This window comes from Myotis daubentonii, chromosome 12, assembly GCF_963259705.1.
Source record: "Myotis daubentonii chromosome 12, mMyoDau2.1, whole genome shotgun sequence".
Classification (NCBI taxonomy): domain Eukaryota; kingdom Metazoa; phylum Chordata; class Mammalia; order Chiroptera; family Vespertilionidae; genus Myotis; species Myotis daubentonii.
The window spans coordinates 38,187,718-38,213,259 of NC_081851.1; the positions used below are offsets into that span (position 1 = coordinate 38,187,718).

General features: G+C 45.2%; 1 protein-coding gene and 1 long non-coding RNA gene across 5 annotated transcripts in view; one reads left to right on the plus strand and one right to left on the minus strand.

Moving 5' to 3' along the window:
- Positions 1–1,723: 1,723 nt before the first annotated feature.
- PCBP1 (poly(rC) binding protein 1) lies at positions 1,724–3,434 on the minus strand. The gene has a single exon (XM_059659537.1). The coding sequence runs from the start codon at positions 3,144–3,146 to the stop codon at positions 2,076–2,078; it is 1,071 nt and encodes a 356-aa protein (XP_059515520.1). The 5' UTR covers positions 3,147–3,434; the 3' UTR covers positions 1,724–2,075.
- Positions 3,435–5,118: 1,684 nt separating this feature from the next.
- The window catches only part of LOC132213253 (uncharacterized), a 34,121-nt gene continuing 13,697 nt past the window's right edge, over positions 5,119–25,542 (plus strand). For 3 of the 4 annotated variants that reach the window (XR_009447930.1, XR_009447928.1, XR_009447927.1), the window contains exons 1-2: positions 5,119–5,250; positions 8,049–8,219. This is a non-coding gene — a long non-coding RNA (uncharacterized LOC132213253). The other variant, XR_009447929.1, reaches the window with a different exon arrangement.

Sequence of the window (25,542 nt, forward strand, 5' to 3'; positions counted from 1 at the left end):
CCTTCCTTACCTTATGCAAACTTAATTTGTGTTTATTCTTTTCAGGAGACACTTAACCCACTTCTGGGTCTTCAGTAGGCACTCCTTTACCTGTCTTGGCCCCTCAGCCCAATTGTCTTAGCTTATTTAGTATACATTGCTTTGTTCCCTACCTTTTAATCTTTCTTCTGTGCCCAAATAATGTTGTGGGCAGAAGTGGGCTTTTGCAATCTAAAGCATATATACTGTGTTGTGAGTGCTCTTTTGCTTTAAATACATGCTCTTATTTTCTTTTTCCCACAAGCCCAGATGAGTACTTTTACCACCATTTTCTACTGAGGTGGAATAATTTGCCCAAGGCCACAAGAAGCAGAACTCAAAATCTGAACTCAGGTTTAACTCCAGAACCTGGGCTTCTTTCAGTGACTCTCCCGGACCCCAGAGAGGATGTGAAGTATATGGGAGACCCCAATCTTACCTCCAGGGACTCTCAGAACCAGGTCTGTACCTCAGGAAAAAAGGAGCCGATGCCCTGTAGAGAGTCTCAGCAAATCCTTACCATGGATTAAGTTCTCCTCCCATCAGAATTATTCTTCATGTTGGTGATCTCCCACAGTGCCTGGGGTTTGAGCTACAGTTTGGCACTTAATCGTCTACTGTCTTGTCGTGTTGTTTCTAGTGTATCTTTGCCTAATGACCGTTTTTCTTCTCTCATCAGGCCAGCCTGGTCCCCCCGGCTGATGTGGGTATGAGCCTTCACGGCAGGATTTTCCTAATTCACTGGTGAAGAGAACCAGTGGCTCTCAAATCTGAGAACCTTTTGGAGTTTTAAAAATGCAGCCTAAATTTGGGGCAGGAACCAAGAATCCACATGTTTAACACCGAGGTCATTCTTAGGACTTAGCCAATGGCTCAGTCTACATTCCTGCCTTCGAGACTGCCCCATTTAGGCAGGATTATTTCCTGGTACAATGATTTCTCTAAATATTGCACACAGCTGAAGAATTAGGAGCTAGGCCTCTTTTGTTTCTGGATACGCCACTTGGCAGGTGTAATAACATCCTCTGACAGGCTGCTTGCCACAGGTGCCTGCTTGCCACGTGTGCCCCACTGGTACCATCCCCCCTTCATTCAGTCCTGCGGCCCAACCAAGACCCTTCTATCCCTACCGCCAACCACCCTCTAGCAAATGCCCTCCCAAACCCTCAAACCCACCCTCGCCCCCTTCCCTTCCCTTCCCTTCCCCCCACCGCAGCCTCTCCCTTCCTCCCCAGCCCCCCCTCTCCGGGTCCCCTGGGGCTCCTCCCACCTCAGAACATTTTTTTGTTCCTGGCTGAGTTTTCCAGTGAGATTGGGGGTGGGGATGGGGGCTGGTTAGGCCAGGACACAGGGCCATTCAGAGGTCCTAACGAGTGGGCATACTTTTCCATCCGAGAAAGCACGTTTTCTATCAGAGAAATGGGCAGAGGCCTCTCTGGAACTTGGGTGGAAGGAGGGATGTTACTCTCCCAGCGAGACCCTATGTCTCTGCAAATACCCCAAAGCAGGCCCAACCTGCAGTGTTCCTTTGTTGGGAGGGAGAGGAAATGGAATCTTACCGAGGAGATGCAAAGGGCTTGAGAGAATACCGAGGTCGGGCCCACGTTTCTCCCTGCAAATGCCTAACACTAAAAGGGAAGGGGGAAAAAAATGCACCAACAAAGAGTTTAAGATCGCAGTTCCCAGCTTTTTCAAATATGAAGCATTTTTTTTAACCAATCCACTTTTTAATTTTTAAATTCTTGACATTACAGAACTAAACTGAAATTTCTTAACATTCCACTCTTACATTTCTTTTTGACAAACAGAAATAAAATTCATGAGCCAAAAACCCAAAAACAAAACTAAAAACAGGGAAAAGCTTATAAAACTAAATATGGATCCCAGCATTAACAGCTGAACAGAGAATGTGATTTTTAAATTCTTAGCGGATGATAAAGTTGTGTAGAAACTGAACACTTACAAATTATTTAAAACCTGGAATCACTGACCAGAAATTACACATTTGGATCATGGGAAAAACAGCAGAAAGAGGTTACGAGTGGACCTACACCGTTCTAGCTGCACCCCATGCCCTTCTCAGAGGAAAGCCTGGCATTGATTAGATATTGGGCCAGACTAATACTGGCAGCAGAACCAGTGATAGTGACCTGCCTACCAGAGGAGCCTTCCACTGGGTTGGCAATTTTGATCTGGGCCCCGGACATCTGGCGGATCTCATTAATGTTGGCGCCCTGGCGCCCGATGATGCAGCCAATTAAGTTATTTGGAATGGTGAGTTCATGGGTGGTTTGAGTAGATGCATCCAAACTTGCCCAATAGCCTTTCACCTCCGGAGAGCTGGAGTCAATTCCGGCGAATCCGGTCCCGCCGTGCATCATGGCAAAGTGGGACTGCTGTCTTGCCACCTGGTTCAGCTTGGCCAGATCGAGCGGAGAAATGGTGTGTTGTCCTTGAATCGAGTAGGCGTCTAGCGGTGGTCCCTCCAGGTCATGGGTGGCGTGCGGGTAGCCCGCAGCGTCGCTGCACCGATCTTGGCCGCCCGCGCAGATGACCGGAGAGCTGGCCGGCATGGGCTGGTACGGAATGGTCATGACTCTCCCTTGCGGAGACTGGGAGAGCGTCTCCAGCATGACCAGGCAGATCTGCTTGACACACTCGGTGACGGACTGCGGCACGCCAGCGATGGTGATGGCCCGCTCGGTGGAGTTGGGCAGCATATCCCCCGCCACCTGGACCTGGGCCCCGGTGCTCTCGCGGATCTCTTTGATCTTACAGCCGCCTTTCCCAATCAGGGAGCCGCACTGGGTGGCCGGCACCACCAGCCGCAGGGTGACCGGGGGCCGGCTGGCCGCCGTGCTGTTGGTCATGGAGCTGTTGATATCTTCCTCCAGCTTATCGATGATCATAGCGAAGGCCTTAAAGATGGCATTGGTGGGGCCGGTCAGAGTGATGATTCTCTCCGGGCAATTCCCCTCCGAGATGTTGATCCGCGCGCCACTCTCCTCGCGGATCCTCTTAACCGACTCCCCTTTCTTCCCGATGATGCTGCCCACTTCCTTTCCGTGCATAAGCAGCCGAATGGTGAGAGTCACATTTAGTCCACTTTCAGTCACACCGGCATCCATGGCGAGCGGCGGGCGGCGTTCGGGGGAGTTGGGCTCGTTACGTGGTCAAGTCTTTGGTGGCTGGCGGGGGGGGAGGGGAGGTGTAGGCCCAAAACTGCCGGCGCGAGGCGAGCGAGGGCCGCGGGAGCGAGCGGGCGCGGGCGGGAGGCCGCGGCGTCGTCGCAGGGGCGAGCGGCGGCGGCGGAGGGGGCGAGCGGGGCCGGGAGCGGCGGGCAGGCGGGTGGGCGAGGGCGCGGCGGTGGCGACTCCGGCGGCAGCCTCGGCGGTCTGGGCGGGGCGGGAAGCCCGCTTTCAACCTCGCGTACCCTCTGACCCCGGAAGTGCTTGCTGCGCAGGACCCCTTGAAAAAAAAATGAGGACCCGTCTTTTTTAGGTCACAAGATTGCGCCAACCTGCAGATGGTAGTTTTACAAAAATCCTTTAACAACCTAGCCTTGACTATAAAGCTCCGATGGGCAGACACTCTGAGTCCGGCAAATTTTTAAAACAAAATATTTATTTTGTTAACCCTGGTGGCACCGGCAGAGGTCTGGAAATGTTAGTGTTGTGGATGGGGGGGACACATTATTTTGCCGCCCTGCAAAACGCGTTTGGGCCAGGAGTAACGGAGGGCAGGCCTGGCGGTGACTGCAGGCGGCAGCGGGGACGCCGCGGATTTAAAACGGGCGCGTGAGGCGTCCACGGCGCCTGCGCGAAGGTGTGGGGGGGACGGGAGGGGCCGCGCGGCCTTCCGGGGGGGAGGGGAGGCGAGGCGAGGCTTGGGGCGGGCGCGCGGGCGGGCACGTGGGACTCCTTCGTCCCCGGCGTCTGGGCGCCGGGCGCCGGGCGCCAGCCGCCACCCCGGCTTAGGCCACGGCCCTGTGGCCGGTGAGGAGAAAGACCGAAACCCACCCCCGGCCGCCGCCCAAGTTGCGGCGCTGTTCGTGGTTTCTGGGAAGTGCTAGAAACGTGGCCCTGAAAGCATGGCGTCCATTTACATAATGCTTTGTTTGCATTTTGCAAGTTCTTTCGGTTAAGCCCGCAGAAACCCCACCTCCCGCCCGGGTGGCGCTTTAGTTGTGGCAGCCCCCTCAGCTGTTTAAGACAATGGTGTGCCTCTTGGGGGTGCCGAGCAGTGCTTTGGGGGCGCTCCTGCGGCTTTCCCCGCACGGCTTAGGCTCCCGCTGCGGCCAGGCCGCCCTTGCCCCGCTTGGTGCAGCCGCCGCGCCCCGCGCTTTCCGGGGGCGGCCCCCGCTGGCCGCCATCTTGGGCGGCTTTTCCTGCCGCAGGCGCTGCAGCACGTTCCTTCCGCCGAAGCAAGGCGGCTGTGGCTGCGGGGCGCCCGTCATGGTTTCGGCCCCTGGCCCTTCCCTTCAGCCAAGCCAGGCAGGAAAGGCTGTGGGCGCAAAGTGCCTCAGGGTCCCTCAGGGAAGGCGGCTAACGGCTGACTCTCTGCCCCCCCCCCCCCGCCCTCCATCCCCACGGGGGTGGCCGCCATTTTTCCTCCACACAAAATGGCCGCACGTGGTCCGGATTCGTCGCCAACGAGAAATTGGGGTTCGCGCGAAAGCTCTCGAACGCGCCCCCGTCGCCCTCCTCCCACCCTCTGCGCCTGTGGTGGCGCCTGCCCCGCTCCGCGAGCTCTCTGACCCCCCCGACGCCCCCACAGGGTGGTCCACACCGGGGCGGGCGGGGCGGGGGGCGACCTTTAATGCCGTTCTCTCGTTATTTGGAACCGGGAATTGGAACTAAAATGTAGGCATGAAACCGAGGCTGCCGCTCAGTTTAAATTCAGTCTCAGTGGGGGCTGGGCCCCTGGGTCACGGGAGCCCCAGTAACAAAGCATTGGGGGTCGCTGCCTTAGGGAGCGGGGCGGGCACGGCTGCCCCCCGGCCCCCGCCGCCGAGGGGAGGCCGGGGAATGGCCTCGTCGGTCCGTGAAACACCGTGTCCCCGGGGCGGCCGGGCGGCCGGTGGCTTTTCCCGCCGGCGAGTCGGACAGTGACCCTCCGTTGCCCCTGGTGGTCACGCTTAGTACAAGGACAGGCATTTACTGTGCCTGGGCCAGTGCTCGGTCTGTGCGAGGCATTTTACTGCCAGCATCTCATTTACCCTGATCCTCCGAGGTAGGTGGTACGATCGTTCTCTCTCTTTTAGCGGATGAACTCCCTCTGGCACAGGGAGGTGACGTGGCTAACTCAAGGTCACAGGGTCCAGGATGGAACCCAGACCACCTTATTTCCTTCTGGGTGAGCACATCTCCACGTGTTTCTGTACATTAGAATTTCAGAATTCAAGCGCTCGTTGAACGTCCAGGTGGGCTTGTTTAAAGGGATCCCCGCAGGTGACCTTTTGGTGGGGAGTTGCCCCCCTGTTTGCACGCGTTTGGGGGTTCCCGTGGTTCCGGGTGGCTTTGGACGAGGTGCCGGGGGAGGCCGGGAGGGGGTGACTCAGCCGCACGGAGGGAGGCTCGGCAGCCGTGAGTCCGGCCTCCCCGGGCCTCGGCGTCCGCCCGGCTCCAGGGAGCCGCAGTTTCTCTCTGACTCACTCGCTTCCTTCGGCTCCAGTGGCTGTGACTCCGCCTGCCCCACCCCAACCCGGTAAAGACAGTTGCACACCGGCGCCAGGCCCCCGTTTCTCCGCAAATATTGACAGAGCATGACAGTTGGAGACAGTGCCGTCGGTGGCGCCTCCGCGCAGGGTCGTAAATAACCCGGGGCCGGCCCCACCTGTGCCGCAGCCGGCTCCGCGCGTGGGCGCCCGGCTCGGAGCGCGCGGCCTCTGCTTCCCCTCACGCAGCCCGTCGCCAGCCTCTGGAGTGCAGTGCGGGGCGCGCTCCCCTGGCCCGGCGCGGCCCTGCGGACCCCTGCTCGGCGGGTGCGTGGCGGCGGCGGCAGGGGAATGGCGCCCAGGCTCGCTCTGCCCGTGGAAGCTCCATGGGGTGTGAATTCAGAGCTCCCCACTTTTCAGAAGCACACCGCTGTGAGGAATACGTTTGACATAATCACAGACACCTAGGGACCATGTATATAACAGAAACAGCGTTTTTGTAAAATGGTACGTATCCTTCACGACATGCAATATATCCGGGTAATTTTTTAAAAATGTGTTTTACTGACGTTTAGAGAGAGAGGAAGGGAGAGAGACATCATCTGTCGGCTGCCTCCTGCATGCCCGGTACTGGGATCAAGCCCCTCCACCCCGGCATGTGTCCTGACTGGAGTCTGAACCACTGAGCCACACTGCCTGGTGGTTTTTGTTGGTTTTGTTAACCCTCACCAGAGGATATTTTTTCCATTGCATTTTCAGAGGGAGGGAGAGAGGAAGAGGGAAAGGGAGAGAGAGACATCCGTGTGAGAGACACACTGACTCCAATCAGGGCAGGGAGCCAACCCCAACCCCTCGGTGCTCAGGCTGATGCTCCAACCACTGAGCACACTGGTCAGGGCTACTCTGGTGATTTTTATTTTTGCCTTTATGTTAAAAATAGGGGTACGTGCTAGTAGCCCTCACCTGTTTGGCTCAGTGGATAGAGTGTCAGCTTACGGACTGAAGGGTCCCGGGTTCAGTTCCAATCAAGGGCATATACCTAGGTTGCAGGCTCCTCCCCAGCTGGGGTCCTGGTCAGGGCAAGTGCAGGAGACAACCAATCAACGTGTTTCTCTCACATCAGTATTTCTTTCTGTCTTTCCCTCTCCCATTCTCTCTAAAAAATCAGTGGAAAAATATCCTCGGGTGAGGATTAAAAATAAAAAAATAGGGGCACATCAAAACTAAAGTGATGGAAACCCGTTATTAGGTGTTACCGGTATGATTAATGTATATATATAATTCCCACAAAACCTCCTGAGTTCATTGTAATAAATAGCTTGTGGGCCCAGCAACAAATGGGTGCCTACGCAGGGTTCCATCCTGAGGTGGGAGTGATGTTACTTCCTTTTCACAGAGGTACAGAGAGCTGAAGGATTTCGTCTAAGGTCACATAGCTAGTAAAGCAAGGATTTCAAGCGAGGCAATCTGGGCCCAGAGCCTGAATGCGTAACTCCTATACTGTTCTCTATAGAGGGCCTTATCTTGTAGGGCAGTGATGGCGAACCTTTTGAGCTCGGCGTGTCAGCATTTTGAAAAACCCTAACTTAACTCTGGTGCCGTGTCACATATAGAAATTTTTTGATATTTGCAGCCATAGTAAAACAAAGATTTATATTTTTGACATTTATTTTATATATTTAAATGCCATTTAACAAAGAAAAATCAACCAAAAAAATGAGTTCACGTGTCACCTCTGACACACGTGTCGTAGGTTCGCCATCACTGTTGTAGGGAGATAGTTGATTAGGGAATTAAAAATATTAGTAAATGTTAAAAACTTAAGAGACAACAAAAGGACTAAAATACATATAATCAAGAACTAATCATGCCGAAACCGGTTTGGCTCAGTGGATGGAGCGTCGGCCTGCGGACTGAGAGGTCCCAGGTTCGATTCCGGTCAAGGGCATGTACCTGGGTTGCGGGCATATCCCCAGTAGGAGATGTGCAGGAGGCAGCTGATCGATGTTTCTCTCTCATCGATGTTTCTAACTCTCTATCTCTCTCCCTTCCTCTCTGTAAAAAATCAATAAGATATATTTAAAAAAAAAAAAAAAGAACTAATCATGATTCATCTGCCACCTATTTATTTTCCCCAAAGAAAATTTTATCCATTGGGTCTTTATTCACAAGACTGCCTATCTTAAGTCTTTTATGCTTGAAATATTCTCTTAATTTCTTACCTTCAGGACTCTATCTACCTCCTCACTTTACTAGTTCTTAATCTGCCCACTTCCTCCAGAGTCTTATACCTCCTCCCAAGAATAGCCTACATTTGGCTGTTTATTAAGTTGTAATATGTTTTGGTATTGATAATGTGCTGTACGGGCCACAGGTACCTCTGGTGATCCTGAGATCTGGCAAAAAGGGCGCTGGACTATTCACTTCTTCAGACACCACCCACTTTACAGATGAAGCCACTGAGATAATGGAGCAACTGACTAGTCACCACCCCACCTCTGGAGCCTCACACAGGACTCTTCTCCTCCCACTTAAGTGACTGCAGGTTGGTTAAGGGGTTTAATGAGGCTGGGCAGGTGAATCAGGCTTAGACTCTGGAAATTGAACCACAGGATTTATACTCCATTCAGAGGAAGGATTTTTGCTTCCTCTTACCTCACATTGACTAAAGTGATATCACATTATTTATTTAATCATCACAGGCAATGTTTCCAGGAAGATATTATTCTACCTATTTTATGGAAGATCCATTTCTGGATCAGAGTAGTGAAGTGACCTGCTCGAGTTTACACAGCTTAGTAGGACCTGAGCTGAGCCTCTTGACTCCTAGTTGTGGATTGTTCCTTTCCTTTGCTTCTCATGTTTGTGACACTGACTTTGATACATGGACTACCTCTATTTTAAACTCGGAAAGCTTTCCATTCAGTCTTTATTTTTCTGTTTCAGAACATCCAATCCACTTATGTTAGGTTTCTGACTCCTTTGGTTTAAGAGAATCTCTTCCTTCTTATTTTCTAATGTTTACATTTATGGATTTGGGGAGTGGTGGGCATGATTCCTACTCAGTAAGACTCTTGGATTCCCAGGGGGCAGGGATTACATTTTTTTCCTGAACTACCTGGCCCAGTAAGTATACTGCAGCTTTTTCAGTTTGCCCTACCAACACACCAGCATTTTTTTTTAAAAAAACATGGTTACATGGTTTCTTTTTCTCTTCCCTTTTCACACTTAGCTTTCCATTTCTCTTTTATTTAAAATTATCGTAAGTTAAGAGTCTTTTTCTCTCATTACTTTCAGAGTGCAGCCTAGAAACGTCATTCCCACTTTGTGTGGATAGTAACAATTTGACTTTATTTGCTGGTGACCCTGCATTGCTGTTATAGGGTCGGTACTTGTTTCCTCAGAAACAGAAGAGATATGTTGGTGTGCCTTACAGAAGTGATGAGGAGATACAGCAACATCCTGGCCTAAGTTCTCCCAGTTGGGCAAAGCAATGCCCATGGATTCTCCAGGGTCACTCTGAAATAAGACATGGAGAAGGGAGTACAGAAAAAAGTTCAAGGGGAAATGAGAACAGATAATTAGCAAATGCTAAGTATCAAAAGTGAGAAAGGAAAGGAAGGTAAGAAAAGGAAAGAGAAAATAATAGGGCAGAAAAGAGGAGAATACAGGATTGGTGGAAGGGAGGTGACAAGAACAATCCAGAGATCCATTAGCCCCTCCTGTATTGTAGGAAGCATAGGCTGCTGTCTTGAACCAGGAAGAGCAGCTGGTATAATAACTCCTTCTTGAGCTGATCTTGAGCAGGAAATCTCTTTTAATTTTTTATTTCCAGTATTAGGTGGGGAAAATATTTTTGTTTTTGCTATCAGCTGAGGATGTGATTAGGTGCCAGTAATTTTAATATCAGCATCAATTCAATTAGTTTATTAAGGAAAAATGTGCTACAAAATCAACATAAGGTATTCCAGGTCAAATTTCATTTTATTCATTCAATAAACACTGATCGTTTGATATATCCCAAACACTAAGGATATTCAAATGAATGAGATCCTGTGCTTGCCTTCAAGATGTTTATGGTCTGGAGAGGGAGATAGACTAGTCAGTAGATTTACAGTTCAGAGTGTTAAAGTGTTAGGATATGAGTAAGCAGAGGGTGCTCTGGGCTCAGCGAGGAACCTTGATGCAGTTTTGGAGGGGACCCAGGGATCTAGGCTGCCTAGAGAAGTTAACATTCAGGCTGAGTCCCAAGTTGGCAAATTGCAAGGTGGAGGGCAGGGAAGGGTATTACAGGCAGAGCTCCTTCAGAAGTTATAGCCATTTTAGGAAGGCATGAACGATGTTTGCATGATCCAGTTATTGGTGATGATTGTTCTGCTTCAGAAATGTAGATTATTGAGACTTTACTTGGTAGAGCACAGAGTTAAAGTCCTTATTTTGTAGCAGTAATTCTTTTTTAAGATTAAGACACCAGAAATTTTATTTCCTGTCTTAGTGTAAGGACAAAATGTAAATCACAGCTTTTGAGTTAGCAGATGATTGTTAACCTTCTGTGCAGTAAAAGGAAGAAGGTGAGGGCACAACATATCTCTTTCTCATCCAAGTTTTGAATTTGATTGTGTTCTGCTTTGTTTTTAAAGGAGTATGTGGAAATTTAGGGTCTTGGCTAGGATGTTTGAATTAAGGAACAGGGAAATGAGTTGAAGAGTAATTGCTACTTTGTGGCAGAACAAAATAAATACTTTTAAATAGCTGAATTATCTGATTTCGCCTCCTGAGCACAAGCAAGATGTAGTTGGGGACCTTGTTTCAGAGAGACAATTACTTGAACCAGACAAAGCATTTGTTCAACATTATTCACTGTAAAATATGCTGTGTCCAGATTAAGAGCATTGATTTTTTTTTATGAGACACGGATATATCTGCATTAAACAGAAACCTTATGTGTATTCATAGGCTAATACTGGGATTTTCCTTGGATTAAAAGATAAGTGATATTGTGTGGTAGGGAAGAACATGCTTAGAAAATAACACATAGATCATTCGGTAATCATTTCTCAGTTGTCTTCTTTCTTGACCTCTGAGTAGCATTTGACACTCCCTCCTTGCACACTAGTTTCACTTGGCTTCCAGGATGCCACTCCGAGGTTTTCCTCCTACCTTACCGTCCATCCTTCCTCCTTTTCAACCTCCCTCTCCACCCCAATCCTTCACTCTTCAGCCTCCAATGATGGAGTACTCAGATCAGTCCTTGGATTCCTTCTCTGTCTATGCTCATTTCCTAGGTGCTTTATTTCAAGACTAAATACTATTTATACCCTGACAATTCTCAAGTGTATGTTACTAGCTTGAATGTCTTCCCCTGAACTCAAGGCTTTTATATCCTAGTGCCTACTGGATACCTCCACTTGGGTATCTGATAGCTTCTTGTATTTAACATATTTAAAAAATGGACTCTGGAACTTCTCCTCTCAAACCTCTATCTCTGGCAATTCATCCCCATCTCAGTTTCAGTTGTATTGAATGTATGGTGACCTCTCCCTTGACTTGTTTTTTTCTCTTACTCTCTTCATCCAGTACACCAGCAGGTCCTGTCAGCTGTACCTTGAAAATAATACATTCAGCAATTGAACACTTCACACTACTTCCTCTGCTACAATTAGAATAGTTTCTAATCCATTCATCTACTGATGGGCACTTAGGCTGTTTCCAGATCTTAGCTATGGTGAATTGTGCTGCTATGAACATAGGGGTGCATATATCCTTTCTGATTGGTGTTTCTGGTTTCTTGGGATATATTCCTAGAAGTGGGATCACAGGGTCAAATGGGAGTTCCATTTTCCTGTGGTACATCTACACGATGGAATACTATGCTGCTGTAAAAAGGAAGGAACTCTTACCATTTGCAACGTCATGGATGGAACTGGAGAGCATTATGCTAAGTGAAATAAGCCAGTCAATGAAGGAAAAATGCCACATGATCTCACTCATTCGTGGACAATAGAGACCATTATAAACTTTTGAACAATAATAGATACAGAGGCAGAGCTGCCTCAAACAGATTGTCGAGCTGCAGCGGGAAGGCCGGGGAGGGTTGGGGGGCAGGAGGTAGGGGGGTAAGAGATCAACTAAAGGACTTGTATGCATGCATATAAGCATAACCAATGGACATAAGACACTGGGTGATAGGGGAGGCTAGGGGACTGTCTAGGGCGGGGGGATAAAATGGATACATATGTAATACCCTTTGTAATACTTTAAGCAATAAAAAAAAAAAAAAAAAAAAGAATAGTTTCTAAATAAGCCGTGGGCAAACTACGGCCGCGGGCCGGATACGGCCGTTTGAAATGAATAAAACTAAAAAAAAAAAAAAAAGACCGTACCCTTTTATGTAATGATGTTTACTTTGAATTTATATTAGTTCACACAAACACTCCATCCATGCTTTTGTTCCGGCCCTCCGGTCCAGTTTAAGAACCCATTGTGGCCCTCGAGTCAAAAAGTTTGCCCACCCCTGTTCTAAATGTTCTTCCTCCTTTGCTCTTTTTAAAAATTGATTTTTTTAGAGAGAGAAGAAAGGAGAAGAGAGAGAGAGAGAGAGAGAGAGAGAGAGAGAAACATCGATGAGAGAGAGACATCATCGATCGACTGCCTCCTGCTTGCCCTCCACAGGAGATTGAGCCCACATAGAGGGATAAGGAGAGGAAGATCTGTATGAATAAGATGGTGTTCCTGCCCTCACATTTCTTTCTTTTTAAAAAAATGTTTTATTGATTTTTTAGAGAGAGAGAGAAAGAGGGAGAGAAAGAGAGAAGCATCCATGTGTGAGAGAAACATCAATCGACTGCCTCCGGCCCCTGCTTCCCCCTATTGGGGATCAAGTCTGAAACTTGGGCATGCGCCCCAACTGGGAATCTAACCAGTGACCTTTTGGTGCATGGACAATCCTCAACCAACAGACACACTGGCCAGGGCTGCCTTCAAGTTTCTTAGTCTAAAAAATGATTATTTTGACCAAAACAGTACTGTGTTTTCTAGCAGGATAAAGTGATACATCATTTTGGAATTGGGGAGGTAAGGACTGGTGTGCAAGAGTATGAATATTTTCAGAGACAAAGTCCTGCTTTGTCAGACTTAATAATTTGCTGAAACTGAAAGAAAAAAATGTGCTAAATTTTCATTGGAAATATTTGGTCTGTATTTACCTTTCATAAAATGTACAGCAGAAAAAGTAAATTTACACATACAAGTTAAGCTAAAAGTTTTCAAAAAATAAGGTTAGGTATAAGTTTTAAATCGATTGAAATAAAATACAATAAATGCAAAAAAAAATAATTGCACTGCCTCTTGGAGGGCAGTATTGATGATAGCTACCTGGCATTACTGGCTTTTGGGTTATAGTTTGTGTTTGGTTTTGCCTTGTTAATAGCAAGAGTTTCTTAAAAATCCCATTATCAGTCTTAGTTATTTTTAGGTACCTCCTAAGAACCTTCTGTCATAGCCACCTCCTCTCAGGGTAAGTGCAAGAGTTTACTATCTTTACCTCTTCCATATCTGAAAATTCTTTTCCGGAATTCCTGACTATCCACTTATTAGCCGTTTGGTCTTGAGCCTCAGTTTCTGCTCTTGTCAAATAGAGATAATGTGAGGATTAAATGACTAAATAACATGGGTTTGAGACTAGGAGAATGAAAAGAGAAGATTGTAAAGGACAGATAATTTTTTTTAAAGCAAGTACTGTATATTTCTGCCTTATTTTGAAAGAATAATTTTAATAAGCATGTTTCTTTTCTAATGAGAACAATGAAGCTTTTCTTTTTGAAAACAAAGACTAATATATTGCTTTATAGAATAGTTGTTTATAGAAAATATTTCTCTCTACTCAGATGCTTATCCCTATATTGCATGAGAGAAATGAAATGCTAGAACCCCACTCCTTGCTGCCCAGTGAGTTGGTATCTAGAAAGGAAAACAACCATTTTCCTTTATTTATTTATTTATTTTTAAAAATATATTTCATTGATATTTCACAGAGAGGAAGGCAGAGGAATAGAGAGCCAGAAACATCGATGAGAGAGAAACATCGATCAGCTGCCCCCTGCACACCCCCCACTGGGGATGTGCCTGCAACCAAGGTACATGCCCTTGACCGGAATGGAACCCGGGACCCTTGATTCCGAAGGCAGACACTCCATCCATTGAGCCAAACTGGCCAGGGCTTTTTTTTTTGTTGGAGACTGTAGAATTTGAGAGAGGTTCAAAGGAGTCTATGATGATGATAATAGCAATAATAATAATGGCTAACCTTGATGAAACAGGCACTGTGCTAAGCACATTTTGTGGATTGTTTTATTTTAACAGCATAACAATCATATCAGGCTGGTGCTATGAGAGGTAGAACAGTGTTAGGAGTAAGGAACGTTGACTTTGAGGTCAGACGTCTTGCAATGACTCTCCAGCTTTTTTTTTTTTAATCCTCACGCAAGGATATTTTCCATTGATTTTTAGAGAAAGTGGAAGAGAGAGGGAAAGACATAGAGAAATATTGATTTGAGAGAAGCACATCAATTGGTTGCCTCCTGCACGAGTCCTGACCAGGGCCCAGGCCAGGGAGGAACCTGCAGCTGAGGAACATGCCCTTGACTGGAATTGAACCCAGGACCCTTTGGTCCGAAGGCCAATGCTCTATCCACGGAGCCAAGCTTTGCCAGCAACTAGCCATGTGGCTTTGGATAAGAAAAGAAAAATACTTTATTTTCCTCATCTGTATCTGTAAAATGAGGGTAATAATAGTACTTCATAAAATTGTTGTAATGATTAAAATAATGTAAGCCATATAAAGTGCTTAGTATAGTGCTTGGCACATAGAAAATGCTCACCAAATGTCAGCTGTTATCATAATTAAAATAATTGTTATCCTCATTTAACAGATGGAGAAACAAAGCTTAGAGAGAGGTAAGATTTTTTTGCCTAAGTGACACAGTAAATAAATGATGGGATTTGCTCCGAGGCAGCCAGACTTCAGAACTCTTTCCTAACAATTACACTACACCACCTTCATGGGTTTAGGGCAGTGGTTCTCAACCTTCTGGCCCTTTAAATACAGTTCCTCATGTTGTGACCCAACCATAAAATTATTTTCGTTGCTACTTTATAGCTGTAATGTTGCTACTGTTATGAATGGCAATGTAAATATCTGATACGCAGGATGGTCTTAGGCGACCCCTGTGAAAGGGTCGTTCGACCACCAAAAGGGTCGCGACCCACAGGTTGAGAACCGCTGGTTTAGGGGCAGAGACTGGATAAGAACTGCATTTTGTCCAACCTGAGGTAAACATAGATGTAAAAGCTAGGCTTGGGTTTGGACCTCACTAATCTTTATTTGTTATCTTAAGCGTCTTATCACCATAGCATGTGCGTGGTTATTCTCTGAGTTGATTCTTACCTAGATCCAAAAAAACGAGTGAGTGGTGGGTTGATGGTCTTCTCCATAACTAACCCATAGGGTGTTTCCTGGCCAGAAAACAGCTGAATGAACACCTGTGCCCTTCCCAGGGCTCTTTGGATTAGAGGTAGAAGCTTGTCTGGTTTCTCTAGTTTGTATGATTTGTTTCTCTTCTTAATAAACCTGGTAATGATGAAAAGAAAGCAATGTACACGTTGAACACTTTCTGTATGCCACGCATTTTACATGGATTATCTCATCAAGTCCTTAAAATAATGCTATAAAATAGTTGCTCTCGTCCCTATTTTATAGAAACAGAGAGAGGTTAGGAAACTGGCATAAAATTACACAGTAAGTGGTACAGCTGGGATCTGAATAAGCAATCTGGCTCCAGCATCCATGCTTTTAACCTCTACACTCTACTCGTATTCCTCCCTTACCTGTGTAAAGTATGGGCCTGGTGGCTTAGTAGGACCAGTTGTTTTTCCCATTGAAAAAATGGGAAGATTTTGAGTGTTGGGCCTGTGACCTTCCTCCTCATTATTATTTTTATTGATTTTACAGAGAGGAAGGGAGAAGGAGAAAGAGAGAGAGACATCCATTAGCTCCTGGTCGCCCTCCACTGGGGATCGAGCCCACAACCTGGGCATGTGTCCTGACCTGGAATCGAACCAGCGACCTTTTGGTGCATGGGATGATATCCAATCAACTGAGCCACACTGGCCAGGGTGATCTTGTCTATTTATGTATTTATTTATTTATTAATTTATTTATTATTTTTATCTTTTTACAAACCCTTGTGTCGAGGGGGGTGATCTTGTCTTGACCCTATCACCAACTTGCCTGGTCCAGAACTTCACTTTTCTCAGCCATATTGTCCACATTCATTAGGCAGATGTGTCGCTCTGAACCATCTCTGAGACAGATCCCTCGTACCTCTGATGTTCTCTGATTGATCATATGAAATGAGGAGAGTAATAGTAGCTCAGCTTCTTGACTTTGAAGCAGTGGTATTTGTGAGGTTTTAGGGAGTCTGCTTTGTGCCGGGAAGATGCCAGAGTTCTAGGCAGAGAGTGAGCTGCCTTCCTAAGAAGGTAGGTCTGATCTCTTTTTTGATGATGGTTGCCAAGGGAACGTTGCCTCTGGCCAGCAACAGTCAGGAATGCTTTGGTTGAGGATTGGGTATAGATAACTAAAACAAGCAGCACATTTAGGTTTCACTTTCCAAACTACCCCCTACCTCACCAGTCCACTTTCCTTTTCAAGATGCTAGTTTTATATACTTTCTATGTGATAGGCACTTTTTAAAGTACTTTACAAAGTATTATGTTACTTAATCGTCATAGTTATATTATGAGATTGGTACTTGTATATTTACAGATAATGAAAGTGAAGCAAATAGAGTTAATACTTTGTATTTACTCAAGTGGAAAGTGGTATCAAATCCACTAAGTTATAATGTCGGGTTGGAGCTAGGAAAAAAAAAGCAGAGAGAGGACTCTATTTATTAGTGGGTTTTGTTTGATTGTATTGTTTTGTTTTTGTTCTATTTAGAATGATAGGCCCTTGGAGTTGGAAAGGGCCTGTGCAGTAATACAGTCAAGCTCCTTGTCTCCAGATTGCCATCCAGTTAGTTACAGGAATGCTTTCTGTCATTCCCTGACAGATGACCATCCAAGTTCCTTTTGAATACTTCCATTGCTGAGGAACTCATCACTTCTTGAGGAGTCCCATTATATTGTTGTGTAGCTCTCATTGGTAGGAAATTATTTCTTGTTTTGAATTGTAATCTAATTAGATAACTTATCCGTTTTAGGCTTGTCCCCTGGAACCATACAGAAGAAATACAACCTACCACATGCCAGTCTTGTGAATGTTGGAAGACATTCTTCGTATTTATAAAGCATATTTACAATTTTCTTTAAAAAAATTTTTTTTAATCCTCACCCTAGGATATTATTTATTTATTTATTTTTAAATATATTCTACTGATTTTTTTTTATAGAGAGGAAGGGAGTGGGATAGAGAGTTAGAAACATCGATGAGAGAGAAAAACATCAATCAGCTGCCTCCTGCACACTCCCTCCTGGGAATGTGCCCGCAACCAAGGTACATGCCCTTGACTGGAATCGACCCTGGGACCTTTCAGTCAGCCAGCTGATGCTCTATCCATTGAGCAAACCGGTTAGGGCCCTAGGATATTTTTTGAGAGTTTTTTTTGTTTTTGTTTTTGTTTTGTTTTTTTGGAGAGAGAGAGCGGAAGGGAGGGGCAGAGAGAGTAACATCTATGAGAGAGACACATCAATTGGTTGCCTCCCTCAGGCACCCTGACCAGGGAGCGAACCTGTAACCCAGTATGTGCCCTTGACCAGGAATCGAACCCATTACCCTTCAGTCCCCAGATCAGTACTCTAACCACTGAGATAAACAGGCCAGGACTGCAGTTTTCTTGTAGCATCTAAACTTGCATTCAATTCAAATTGGTCGGCACAGAAGCAATCTCTATCTCTTACTTTTGTAAGTATAGTCTTACAATAAAATTTATGCTTCTTGTGATTATTTAGGCACAAAGTGTGGGTCCTTCCCACATTTTGGGGGAATGAATGGATAACGAGCTGACTCTATACAATTGTATATGAGTCTGGAGGTAGTCTCCTACTCTTGTAATCTCTAGGATATCAGGTTGCTGCCCTGTACACAGTCAGAGCTCACAAAATGGCTGGTGGTTTATCCAGGCACTTGATGAAACTGCATTTACTTCATCAAACCACTAGGTGATGAACGACTCACAAACCCAGACTGCCAGGGCCGGTGGTGTACAGGGCAGTTTTTGCCTGCACTCCCAAAGGCCATCAGAAGTCATCTGGTACAACCTCATGAAAAGATATTTTTGAGGGGTGGGGAAACACATCTGTGTATACTTTGTCTTTTCCAGCTTTGTTCCAATTTTAAATATTTATTTGACTAGAATACTTCTTAGAGTGATTTTCTTAGAAAAGAGACATGGGTGATACTTTCTAGGTCATTATATATCCAGTTTTGTTTTGTTTTTTTAACCTTCAGGTATATAAATTATATCTTTTCTGGATTTAGCATTCTTGAATAGTACTAGTCTCTACAAAGTCTGTATGCAGTTTTTTACTGCCTTCAGTTTCTAGTGATACAAATGAAAAGTCCTATGCCAATAGGATACTTTTTTCTTTATAAGTAATAACCTGTTCTCTCTTTTTGGAAGTTTGTAAATTTTACTTCGTGCTTTATGTTTCGCCATGATATCCTTAGGTGTGTATCTTTTTAAAATAACTCTTGCTTGCCACTTGGTGAAACTTTTAGACTTAAAAACTTAAGTCTTTTCTTAGTTCAAATAAGCTTTATTGCTTTCCTTCCATCTGTTTCTCATTCCTTATTTTATAGATGAGGAAACTGAGCCCAAGGTCACTAAATTAGTTAAAATGAACCTCAAGCAAATAGCCTCCTTTGTGAGTTAGACTTTCATTGTATTGGATATTGCTCTAATGAGAGGGCCATTATAAACAACTTGGAAATTTTTTAGTGAGAGAGGAATTTTGCCAAAGGAAGAAGAAATGATTACATTAATTATAATTAAAATGTGGTCCATTTGAAGGACTGCAAAATTCCCCAGTTCCCTAGTTATCTCAGTTATTGGAGCTACCCCAAAGCTCTAAAACTTAATAAAGCCAGGAAGTTGATTGAACACTTGGAGAATTAGATATTTAGTTACCAGAAGTTAGATAATCATGGCCATGCCTTATTGCATATATTGGAAAACATAAAAATGGCATCTGAAGGCTTGAAGACAGATACCATAAACTGTGCCTTATCCGTGGTCTGGTTTTTGTTTTGAGTTCCTGCCTGGGATCCTGTTTTACTGGGAATCACCTATTCCTGGCTCTCTTGATCTTTGGATTTCCCCAGCCCTTCAGTCCCTTTCAGTTTTGAAATGAAACCTACCCCAGAGGGTGAGGTCGGGTACTTGAGAGGACTTTGACAGCTCACACCAGGTTGTTTTCTTTCTAGAGTGTCTGGTATGGGAATGCATGAGACATAAGGCTCAGCAGGCTGTGATATAGACTAATTGGTGATGAATCAGCCTTGCGTAAGACCTAGGCAGTATCGTTTCTTTGGGTAACCAGGAAAACATGTAGACCAAGTACATTATCTTTCATCCTCAGAAAGTTGAAAGTTAAGAGCACAATCTCTAGAGGTCTGCCAGGATCTCTCTCTGCCTTTGGTTTACAGAAGGAAAGGCTTTATTCACTATTTTTTCTCCTCATTTGTAGAACCTCTGTTCTTTTCAGGAGATAGCCAAGTTCCTGGCTGCTCCAGCTTTTAAACTTATACTGTGCCTCCTGAAATTACTGCTGTGATATGAGGTGACTCTTCTAGATATGTCTAGACACATATCTCTACATACTCTGCTCCTGACCCTTTCACAGAATGTAGCTTCTCTTCCATTTACTGTAACCCTGGTTTCCACCAGATTACAGTACTTCACTTAGAATTTTTATAAGTGCAATTGGTTCTTTCTTCAGCTTACCCCATACTACTTCCCCCTGATTTTGCCTGACTGACCCCTACCCCCATTCCCCAGCACTGCAGAGCTGCTTTCAGACTTTCAAATACCTTTTCTTCTTTGACACGTGTGCTGGCCAGTGAGGCTACTTGATCCCTGTCCTTCATGCTGGCATCTATACTCATTCTCCCATGTTTGTGTAGGATTTTGGTGTCTGACCTCCTCTCCTGGGGCTCTGACTAGGCTAGGGGATTAGTGGCCAGGCTTAAGGAATCAGAATAGAGCATGGAATTACGGGGCTTGGTATTAATGTTACAGATGTGGGCAGGTGGAAAGCCAGAAGATCAGAACATCAAGGCCAGTGTGGGGATGAAAGGGACAGAAAATTTAGTATCTGAAGCAAAGGATGTCCTTTGTAGGCTCCCTATTCTGCCTATTAAAAAAAAATTAAGTTGGTTTTTTTTAGAACAATTTGGTTCACAGCAAAGTTGGGAAAACAGAACAAATTCCCATTATTTTTTTGAAAAATTGCTATTTAATTTTACAAAGAACATATCTTTAAAAACTCAGATTATAGATATTTTGAATATTCCTGCTCCCACATTTTAATTATTTCTATTCCTCAGAGCTAACCTGTTGGTTAGGAGTGTACCTTTTTCTGTATGTTTGTATATATATGTAGGAGCCAGAAAAAATTTAAAGTATTATTTTTGTATTTTATTTATTATACAAATAGGGTTACATTTTATGTATTGTGGTATTTCTGTCTTTGATTCAGTAGTATGCCTTGATAGTATTCCATGTTGGTACATAAAGATACTTATTCTGCCCTGGCCAGTTGCTCAGTGGTTAGAGCACCAGCCCATGGACCAAAGGGTCAAGGGTTTAATTTCGGACCAAAGGCACATACCTTGGTTGCAGATTCCCCAGATCTGGTAGGGGCACATGCGGGAGGCAACCAATCGATATTTCTCTCTTTTTCCCCTTCCTCCCTCCCTTCCACTTTCCCACTCTCTCTAGAAATCAGTGGAAAAAATATTCTCGGGCAAGGATTACAAAAAAGATACTTACTCTTTTGGCTACTGTATAGTATTTCATAGAATAAGTATACTGTATTTTATTTAGCTATTTTACTATCAAGGGACATTAAGGTTCTTCCACTTTTTTGTTGTTATGAATGATTCTTGTTGTGTTTTCAGTGTCAGCATTCTGACAAGGGGAAAGGCCTTTTTCCCCTTTTTCTCATATTCTCCCTAGGTGATCCCAATCTCTCTGATGGTTTCAGTTTCCATCTACACATGGATGATGCCCAAATCTCTCTCCAACTACTTTTATGGACAACTTCACTGGATTGTTTTTGCAGACTTGATAAAATGCAGTCTCTTGCTCTTCCCCACTTGCTTCTCATCTAGTGTCCTGTCACATGGTAAACAGCACCATTGACACACATAGTTGTTAGGCCCCAAAGCCTAGTAGTAATTTTTAAGTCCTCCCTTCCCTTTCCACAACAGTTGACAACAAGCTTATCACTAGGACTTGTCCTCCCCAAATATCGAAAAATATCAATGTGAGAGAAGCAAGTCGATTGGTTGTCTCCTGCATGCACCTTGACCAGGACCTGGGCCAGGGAGAAGCTTGTAATCAAGGTACGTGCCCTTGACCAGAATCGAACCCAGGACCCTTTGGTCCACAGGCTGACACTCTATCCACTGAGCCAAACCAGCTAAGGCCTCCCCAAGATTTCTTGAGTTCTTCATTCTTTTACTTATGTCTCTCACCTTTGCTTTCCCTCCATCCCCCACTGCAACAGTAACTTGCTCCAGGCTCACTTTGCTCAAGTGTCTAGGAGATCCTGGGACCTTCTTGAATGCTTTCTTTCTTTCTTCATTGTTACTACTCTGTACCTTAGTTTCCTTATTTGTAAAATAGAGTATCTGTGAATATCTGCTTAGGGATGGATTGGCAACTAGTAAGTGCTCTGTGAATGTTAGCTGTTATCATCATCATAGTTGGCTCCTCATTCTCCTCCCGTCTCCTCCCTCTTTTTCCTCCTCTCCCCAACCCCTCCTTGTCTTCTTAGTCTTAATTTTAGTTGTCATTGGCTTTGTTGTTGTTACTGTTGTTGTTCTACTCCTCTTCCTCTTCCTACTCCTCCCCACACAGTCTCCAGTCCTGATTTTATCGTCTCCCACTTCCATTCCATTCTCCTCACTGCAGCCAGACTAAGCTTTATAAAATGTAAGCCCTAGCCAGGCCGGCATGGCTCAGTGGGTGAGCGTTGACCTATGAACCAGCGCATCACAGTTTAAATCCCAGTTAAGGCACATGCCCAGGTCTCCGGCTTAATCCCCAGTGTGGGGCATGCAGGAGGCAGCCAATCAGTGATTCTCTCATCATTGATGTTTCTATTTCTCCCTCTCCTTTCCTCTCTCTGAAATCAATAAAAATATATTTAAGAATATCCTATATAATAAAAGGAAAACATGTAAATTGACTGTCCCTCTGCTACGCTCACCAGCCACTCAGGAGTGGGTATGCAAATTAACCCAACAAAGATGGGTTAATTTCATACACAGGCGTTGGGCGGAGAGCAGAGCTGCAGCTTGGGGGGACATGGCTCCCTTGGTCCCTCCCCCAAGCTGCCGGGCAGAGAGCAGAGCATTAGAGCTGGAGGCTTGGGGGGAACGTGGCTCCCTTGGTCACTCCCAGCGACCGAGGGAGTCATGCCCCCTAAGCCGCCGGGCGGAGAGCAGAACGGGAGAGCCAGTGGAGAGTGGAGCGGCTTGGGGAACTTGGCTCCCCAAGCCACCAGATGGAGAGCAGAGAGGGAGAGCTGGTGGCTTGGAGGACTTGGCAGAGTGGGAGGCCATGGGATGGAGACAGCGCAGGAGTGTGGGGAGCACCAGGAATTCTGGGAATCGTAGTTCTGGTGGCAGACGGATCTCCTAGACACTAGAGAAGCGGTTCTCAACCTGTGGGTCGCAACCCCTTTGGCGGTTAAACGACCCTTTCACAGGGGTCGCCTAATACCATCCTGCATATCAGATATTTACATTACTGTTTTTTTTTAATTTAATTTAATTTTTTTATTTATTGCTTAAAGTATTACAAAGGGTATTACATATGTGTCCATTTTATCCCCCCGCCCTAGACAGTCCCCTAGCCTCCCCTATCCCCCAGAGATATTTACATTACTATTCATAACAGTAGCAACATTACAGTTACAAAGTAGCAATGAAAAGAATTTTATGGTTGGGTCACAACATGAGAAACTGTATTTAAAGGGCCAGAAGGTTGAGAACCACTGCACTAGAACAAAGTGAGCCTGGAGCAAGTTACTGTTGTGGTACGGGATGGAGGGAAAGCAAAGGTGAGAGACATAAGTAAAATCACAGTGTCTAGGAAAACTTAAGGGGAAGATATCGTAAAACTTCCAGGAAATCTCCACCAATGAAGCAAAGAAAAGAAAAATGCCTCTATTATTCTGTGAGCAACAAACCAAACTGGGTTGGGGGTCTCAGACAATTCTCTCATATGATTGCAAAGACAGACAGAAACTCCCGGATTGGAGAGGGCTCCCAGATTGGAGAGGGTGCAGGTCGGGCTGAGGGACCCACCCCCCGTGCACGAATCTTCGTGCACCGGGCCCCTAGTGTAACAATAAAATGTAAGCCTTAGCCTGTTTTGGTCAGTGGATAGAGCGTCAGCCCTTGGACTGAAGGGTCACAGGTTCGATTTGTGAGGATTAACAACAACAAAAAAATAGTGATCAACTCTCCTGTTTAAAAATCTTCAATGATCTTTCTGTTGGGCTTTTGCATGTACTATTACCCCCACCTGGAATGCTTTTTCCCTTGATCTTTGAATTGCTGGTTTCTTTTTACTGAGATACCCATTTGTTTGTTTTTTTGTTAATCCTCACCTGAGGATATTTTTCCCATTGATTTTTAAGAGAATGGAAGCATGGGAGGGAGAAGGGAGTGTGAGAGAGAGAGAGAGAGAGAGAGAGAGAGAAGGAAAGAAAAAGAGAGAAACATTGATGTGAAAGGCATCGATTGGTTGCCTTCCAAATATGCCCCAATTGCATATGGCTCAACCAGGGCCAGGGGTACAACTTGCAAACCAGGTACATGCTCTTGACTAGAAATTGAACCTGGCTGGAGCTGAGATACTTGTTTTTAAATGTCATCTCAGAGAGGCCTTACCCTGACCATCTAATGATTCTATATAGCTACCCATATACTTCCTATAACATCACCTCTTTTAATCTTTTGTGTTGCACTTAGTAATATGATATTTTTTGGTTTACTCACACATTTGTTTATAGTCTCCTCCAGTTAAAATGTAAATTCTCAGGATAGTGCTTGGCACATTGTAGGAATTCATATAATACTTGAATGATGAAACAGTTCCATATGTCTTATGAGGCCCTTCTTGGTCTTTCCAGCATCATCTGCCTCTTAGTACACCCTCTACTTTGGCCTCCCCAGCCTATCCTATTTCTTCAGATGTGCTTTCTTGCTGCAGGGCCTTTGCATATACTGTTCCCTCTCCCTAGGATACTCTTTTTCAAATGCCTTGCCACTGCCTGAGTATCTCCTATTTATCCTTCAAGTTTTAGCTTAGGTGTAGTTTCACCTTATTAGCCTTCTTAATCTTACAGTTTTTCAAGTATTGCCTTTAATTATCATTCATATTTTTTTATGATATATTTTATTGATTTTTTACAGAGAGAAAGGGAGAGCGATAGAGAGTTAGAAACATCAATGAGCTGCCTCCTGCACATCCCCCGCTGGGGAAGTGCCCGCAACCCAGGTACATGCCCTTGACCGGAATCGAACCCGGGACCTTTCAGTCCGCAGGCCGACGCTCTATCCACTGAGCCAAACTGGTTTCGGCTATCATTCATATTGTAATTATTTCCTTGTCTTCTTAACTAGACTGTAGTTTCTGTCAGATAAAGGCCCATGTCTTGCCCACCATGTACTCTTAGTCCTAGCTGCTGTGGGCTGGAAGAATCCCTTGAGGTGGGGGTGGTGGGTAGGAGGGATGAAATACCAGGGGTATCACCTGCGGGGCAACAAATGTGTCTTAGAATGTCAATCCATTTGGCCCTGGCTTATTATCTGAACCATCTAATATTCTTGAGAGGAACCATCTAATATACTCGTCTCTCTGTGAGACATATTCATAAAATCAGAGTAAGCCTGGCAGGGAACTTGTCCATGAGGGGGGCATGAATAAAGAGGACAGAGGTTGAGGATTTGGGTACTCCTAGTGGCTCATTGCTGGAGTAAAATCCTAAGTAAGGAAGGAAGCAAAAAGGCCTTAGGGATAAGGTGAGGCAAAGATGAAACAGGAAGCTGAATCATTAGGTAAGAAACGTAAACAATCAGGATAGTGGGTGGAGTGTAAGAAGGGACAGAACAAGCAAGTCAGGATTAGGACCGTAAATAATCTTGGGGGTTGCTCAAATCATCTTTAGCATTCTTAGCTCTTTAGTGTGGAAACAACTTTTGTGTTATAAGAAGCATTAGGTAGTTAGGCCTACAAGGGTTTGAGCTGAATTGCATATTACTTAGTATTTTATGTGCTATATACAATCAAATCCTACCTTAATTTCCTCCAGAAATTCTAGGTTAACTTTTTCCCTACTTCAGTTTCTGTTCCCAAGAGCCAACCTTCACTCCTTTTAAATATACTCGGTGCAAATAACTCATCTTTGAAAAAAGATTCCTGTATAGAAGCCTGTATCAATCCTGGTATTCCCATCAGGCAGGGTGAGCAATCCTTTAGGCTATCCTCTCACCAAATCAGGCATAGGAGCAGGCGTCAGTAGCCTCAGGAATTCAGGGCTCTCTGCCTAGTCCCGTGGTCGGCAAACCACAG